The sequence below is a fragment of the Euphorbia lathyris genome, chromosome 1, assembly GCF_963576675.1.
Source record: "Euphorbia lathyris chromosome 1, ddEupLath1.1, whole genome shotgun sequence".
Lineage (NCBI taxonomy): Eukaryota > Viridiplantae > Streptophyta > Magnoliopsida > Malpighiales > Euphorbiaceae > Euphorbia > Euphorbia lathyris.
This window is the reverse complement of record NC_088910.1, coordinates 90,644,846-90,651,303: the sequence shown is the minus strand read 5'-3', so window position 1 is coordinate 90,651,303 and position 6,458 is coordinate 90,644,846. Positions and strand designations below refer to the sequence as shown.

The 6,458-nt window shown below is 34.7% G+C and overlaps 1 protein-coding gene across 1 annotated transcript; it reads right to left on the bottom strand.

Annotated features, from left to right (window-relative positions):
• Positions 1 to 2,656: 2,656 nt before the first annotated feature.
• LOC136211330 (transcription factor bHLH106) lies at positions 2,657 to 5,303 on the bottom strand. Its single transcript, XM_066002714.1, has 2 exons — positions 4,861 to 5,303; positions 2,657 to 3,364 (listed from the first exon to the last, which is right to left on the bottom strand). The coding sequence occupies exons 1-2, from the start codon at positions 5,134 to 5,136 to the stop codon at positions 2,936 to 2,938; spliced, it is 705 nt and encodes a 234-aa protein (XP_065858786.1). The 5' UTR covers positions 5,137 to 5,303; the 3' UTR covers positions 2,657 to 2,935.
• Positions 5,304 to 6,458: the final 1,155 nt, after the last annotated feature.

Genomic DNA, 6,458 nt, shown 5'->3' with positions numbered 1-6,458 from the left:
CCACTTGAAGATGAGAGGCGTGTGGACACACCCGAATGAACCAATCAGACATTTCTTAGTCGAACTTGGCACCCGAATGAGAGGCATGAACTTGGTTTATGACCAAGCTTAAAGAATGTATTGGGGATGTAGAGAATTTTGCCATACTCTTGGATAGGCAGAAGGGAATTGATTATGCCATGAATTTAGTGTTTCCAAATGTGATACGTGGATGTTGTTGTCAATATCTGAGAATGAATATGAAAGCTAAATTCTGGAAAATTAGAAAGATAGATGAGGTGTACTGGCGAGCTGCTAAAGCTTATAGAGTTTCTGCGTTTAACGACGCATTTTCTCGACTTCGGCAACTATATGGCCCCGTACCAGAATATCTAAAGCAAGCCGGTATGCAGAAATGGTCACATGCATACTTTCATACCCGTCGATATAACATTATTACCACAAACATTTAAGAATAATGGAACCTGGTTATGGTGGTAGGAAGACGTTTACCTATCACAATAAAGGTAGAGTAAATTAGAGATACTCTCCAACGATGGTTTTATGAGAGACAGCAATTGGCTGGTAAACATTTCAGATATTCTACTTTTTAAAGCTTGGATGCTATATAAATATATTAATGTAGCAACTTTGACTTTCAGGATCACGATAAACACATTTTTCGCAGTAGGCTGAGAAGAAGAAGATGAGTCATGTTGACAAAGCTATCCCTTGTAAGTTTTCTAGAATAAACACACACATTTCAGATTGAAGATCGAACAAAAGGGGAGTTATTGACTTAAATGCAAGAACTTGCACGTGTAGGTAATGGAAAATTTCACAATTTCCTTGTAAAAATAGATCTAAAGTTGCGTGTGAGCATCGTCTAAGTAATGCATACCAATGAGTGGATAGTTACTACACCAACAACATGGTTAAATTAGCCTACATTGAGTTTATATACCCAGTCGGACCCTAGTTATGGACAAACTATGATCCTCAGGGGCAGATGTAAGCCCCCCCCCCCCTTCATCCCATTAAAATAAAAAAAAAATTAAATCCAAAAATAAGGGTTAAAGTGCAAAAATACCCCTAATGTTTTAGGTCAGGAGCAATTTTATCCCTAACGTCTAAAATGGTACAATTTTATCCCTAATGTTGGAAGCCAAGAGAAATTTTACCCCTAACGTTGATAAATTTGGGTCAATTTGAGAAATAATTCATCAAACTGTCTTCTCAGTCATGAATAATAGTGTCTGAAATTGATCCAATTTATCAACGTTAGAGGTAAAATTGGTGCAAAATTATAAAATTGATATGCAATTGGTGCAAAATAAAGAAAACAATGACTGTATTTTATAATAGTGTCTGAAATTGATCCAATTTATCAACGTTAGGGATAAAATTGCTTTTGGCTACAAACATTAGAGGTAAAATTGCACCATTTTAGATGTTAGGGGTAAAATTGCACCTGACCCAAAACGTTGGGGATATTTGATGCGTAACAACCCGAGAATCCCGGAAATGGATGATTACGAGTCGGAAACATTATAATTTACGTTTTTATCAAAAAAAATCATGAAAATAATGCATGACAATTGAACGATTTTTCATTTTTCGTCACCAAAAATTGAACAATTTTGCATTTTTTGACATAAAAAATTGAACAATTTTATATTTTTTGTCTAAAATTTTTTTACGTAGAATTTTGTCACCCGCTCCCTCAAATCCTGGATTCGCCACTGATGATCCTCCAATGAAAGTTCTCCCCCTCTAAAAGGTTCTACACTTGTTGGTCGACCAAGAAGTTAGAACAGAAGACCATCACAAGGTGAAGATCCAATTCCAAGAATATGTAGCTGATGCTGGAATACTGGCCACACTAGGTTGAATTGTCATTAACCGCTACCAAATACAAGTAATCCTCTAAGTACAGTTGCAAGTTCTCTAAGTTCGAGGACATGATTTTGTAATAAATTTCTCAGAATATTGAACTTATTATAAGAATATTGATCTTATTTTAAGAATATTAAACTTATGAAGTGTTTTTGTTGGAATTTTGAACTTTAAAAGTGTTTTTGTTAGAACTTTAAAGTGTTTTTTGTTAGAAATTTGAACTTGTGAAGTGTTTTTGTTAGAATTTTGAACTTTAGAAGTGTTTTTGTTAGAATTTTGAAGTGCTTTTTTTTGTTAGAATTTTGATCTTATAAAGTGTTTTTGTTAGAATTTTGAACTTATTGAGTGTTTTGTTAGAATTTCGAACTTTAAAAGTGTTTTCGTTAAAACTTTGAAGTGTTGAAATAAAGTTTCGCGACGTTCACAGTTCCATAACCTGCGAATTCGCAAATACCAACTGTGAAATAGATGTTTATCTGCAAAGTGAAACCACTTCAAAGATATGAGTTTCCCTTCGTAGTTGATACATCTGTAAAGCACAATTAACTTCACAGATGCATGAACTACGAAGTGGTATACCCATATGCTAGAGCTATAAATTGCAACAATTCAGGAGTACCACTGAGTCAAAATAACTAAAAAAAAACACTCTACAAAAACACTCTACTATACAAAAACACTCTACTTGTTATTCCAAACCTTATCTATCCCTTATATTTAAGACTTATGATTGTTTCCAATCCATAGAGAGAAAAAAAAAAAAGATATATATGGATTAAAATATAACATTACACATGGACAAAAGTAGAAAAACCAAATCTCCAATAATCTTTAACCAAAAAAAAAACATATATAATTATTTGCTTTCTACATATGCATCATGAAGATCTTTCTCTCTGATTCTTTCTTTCTTTCTTGGACTCTAAAGCAATTTGTATATACCCTAAATAAAAGCAATGATGCTTACTTGGAGATTTCACAATCTAAATTAATCAGACTAATACCACACAAACACACATTTCCCTCTTTGGAAATTAATTATTTTTACAAAATTAGAAAGCTAATAATACTTGTTATTATCTAATGCCCTTCGTCTTTTTGATCTATCACCTGCAGAATTAGAATTACGTTCAACCAAAGATTTCAGAGCTGTTTGCAGGAAATTAACTGACTCAATACTATGATCTTTCTCAGCTGCAACTATCAGAACATTCTTCATTCTTCCACCTAGTGTTACCATTTCAGCTTTTACTGTCTTCAGATGGAGTGATTTTAATATCTCTATTATGTCTGCTAACAGATCGGAACGATCTTCGCAACATAATGATGCCTTGAATATCAACTGTCCGTCGCTTGAATACTCCCCGGAGTATACATTTATCTCGTCAGTCTTCGATGGGAATGATTCCAGGCCTGGAATTTGTTCTGTCTGTTCCTTCAATTCTCTCACTCTTTCTACTACTTTTGCTAGAAGTGAAGCTTTGTCTGTCTGCTTAAATTGAAAACAAAAAAACATGTCAAACCTAGTAAATATTAGTTCGTTATCCATTAAATAGTTTAGAATAAATGCCCATTATTGCAGGTTGATTATCCAGCTAAAAATAATGCAGGTGATTGTACTCTCTGTAGGCTTAGATAAAGATTATCCGATTTTAAAACTGAAAAGAAGTCTGGATAAAAAATTATCCAACTTCTTCAAATCCTCGGTTTTCCTAACATCCAATAAGAAAGCCGGACAAAAATTGTCAGACGTTTTGTCGTAAGAAAGTCACACGAAGATTTCCCATTTCCTTATTGGAAGTTGTTCTGTAATTAAAGTAAGCTAATGTAAGTAAAGAAAATGAGGTGTATAAAATAACTCCTTGTATTTGGATGGAAAGTAAGGTAAGTGATAGTTTAATAATGTAATTATACATAAAATTATTTTCATATCCTTTTATTTGTATAAATAAAACAGGAGGTAAAGGGTAATTTTGGAATAAAAAGATCATAACCATGATTCTACTCCAATTTTGGGTGTAAAGAAAATTAGCCAAAATTCACCTCACCTACACTCACTTACTGTGCTTTTTAATTACACCTAAAAACAAACAAGGTTAGCTAATTACACTTAGCCTCACCTACCTCCAAATAATATCATCCAAACAAGGTCTAAAGGGAAGTAGGACAATCGGTAGCGAATACAGAATTGTTCGGTTTGGGAGGCCAATTTACACCAAACCGAGGGCCCAATTTTAGTGGAAGCTAACAAAAAAAGTTCAATAAGTAGTAGCTACTAATAATAGATCGATAATTAGTTCTGGTTAATAGAAGTAACGAACTATTAACAATTTTAGAACTGAGGCAACCCAGGCAAACTGAGCTGCCTCTATCTCGAGGATGCTAATTCAGCACCTCCAGCAACCTTTCTTAGAGATAGGGGCCAGAATCATCCTAGGTCAGGATGGTTCCAACAGTCAGAAAGGTGTGGTCCCATGTGGACAATCTTTGTCCGACTTCCTTGCAACAGAAAATCAGATAAAAATTATCCGATTTCCTTGTGGGAATAAGGAAAAAAATCTACTCCGAACATTATTGCTCGGATTATATAGGTGGTGAAGAAATCAAATGATTACAATTCTGAAATTGGATGAAAATCGTTCGACTTCGCCTCGATTATCAAAGCATCATGCAATCATATCTAATTGGACAACTGCAATGGAATAATGCTCCAATGAGCATTATCCAAATCATTTGATTTATTCAATAGTTTAAGACATCTCTATTTATTAAATTAAATTACAGCAAAAGCAACTGCGAATCTATCTTAAACACATGGTAATTTGAATAAACCCTAAAATATTTGAATAAAAAGTAAATCAACTTTCTCTAAAATAAACCCTAGAACCAATGAGAAAAAAAAAAGGAACTCTTTGTTGCTTTTCCTTTTTGCAGGTAATCAATTGAAGGTTTGAATATTCAAAAAATTGCAAGGAAAAAGCTTACCTTAGAATTGCAAGGAAGAAGGTTCCTAAGCTTATCAAGATGAGAGTTGATTCTCTCTCTGCGACGTTTTTCAGCTTCCTTATGATTGTTCAAAGCAGCAAGAGCTTTATCTTGTGGAGTCATATGATCCGTAACTACCGAACCACCCTCCACCGGGTACGACGAAGAAGATAAGCTTTGCATCGCCGGGAAAGCATAAGGAGCGACGTTGAAGACTCCATTTTCGGCCAGAAATCGAAGCAATTGAGAATTGTCCGGGGAGTTTTGGGGATACATATTGTTTGTTTATTTATGAGAGTATTTATTTATTTGTAATTTCAAGTGAAAATGGGAAGAAATTATATACTCAAAAAGTAGTGGAGAAATGATTGCTGGAATCAAAGGTATGAGAAAATGCAGCACGCTTTGGCGGCAGTGACAGGAAAGTTAGAGAAAAAAAGAGCACGTATTTCCGACAAACTTACTCTATTTGTCTCCTTCATCTATGAAAGCATACAAAACTACAATTTAAATCATTGAATTCAAACCCCTTTGGTTCCCTTTCTTTTTAACTTTTGTCAGGCTTCTTTTTGCACGCTGCTTATTTCTCTCTCAATTTTCATGACATTTGGTCAAATTCATCATTCTTCGTAATTATTTGGACGGTCTCTTTACTCTTTATTTGTTTACTTCTAAAGTTTCAATCAACATCAATTTTATGTCATATGACTCAATGTGTGATAGTGCTCCGATGATTGTAGCAACTTCTTTTAAGTCTGAAGTAAAATAGAAAAATGATCAAGACGATGACCTTATTTCGATGCTTAAACTAGCAAAGTTTACGATGAGAGTACTAAAAAATTAAGTAACAATTAGATGTGTGTATGTAAATTGGCTATGAAGTTGCATTATGTGTATAGTGGCAAAGGGTAATCCGACAGTCGGTGAAGATATTCACTTTAACTTCTTGGAGGACATGTGTCGACTCTAATGTAATGAACGTATTTTAGATAATTAGGAATATACCCGAATTAAGATTCATTAATCCTAACCGTGAATTAGGGATTCTGATCCGAAGAGGATTCGAAGTGCGTCTCACTAGTCCACGTGTCCTCAAGGTTATTTATTCCAATACAGTCTGATATGAAGGTCATCTTTGCTTTGCACGTTCTTGTTAGCTTGAGATGAGGACACGTGTATCCTCATAGTATTGTATGATATTAGGTGTCCCCCACCTTCGATTCTTACTGCTCTTTAAGGCTTCAGTTGTCGTATGTCTTGTAAGGCCTTGTTGCAACTTCTTAGAAATGGTTTGACATTCCGTATGAACGTCCCATTTGATAGGCACCATCCCTAGTAGGCATGTGGTCTTTCTTGTAGGCATCATTTATACTGTTACTAATTAAACTTCATGGGATATGCAACACGTACCCTTAGGCACTTAACCTAGATGTAGATAGGCAAAAATGAATTGTGAGTTCCATGGAGAGCCACGACCAGAGGTATTTCATTGAAGGCGACGTTTTACCCTTCCTCCAGTGAACTCTATAAAAGGAGAATCAAGACATCGAATTTCGTTTTTCGACTCTTGCAGTTCTTCTTGACTCCTGCATTTCTTC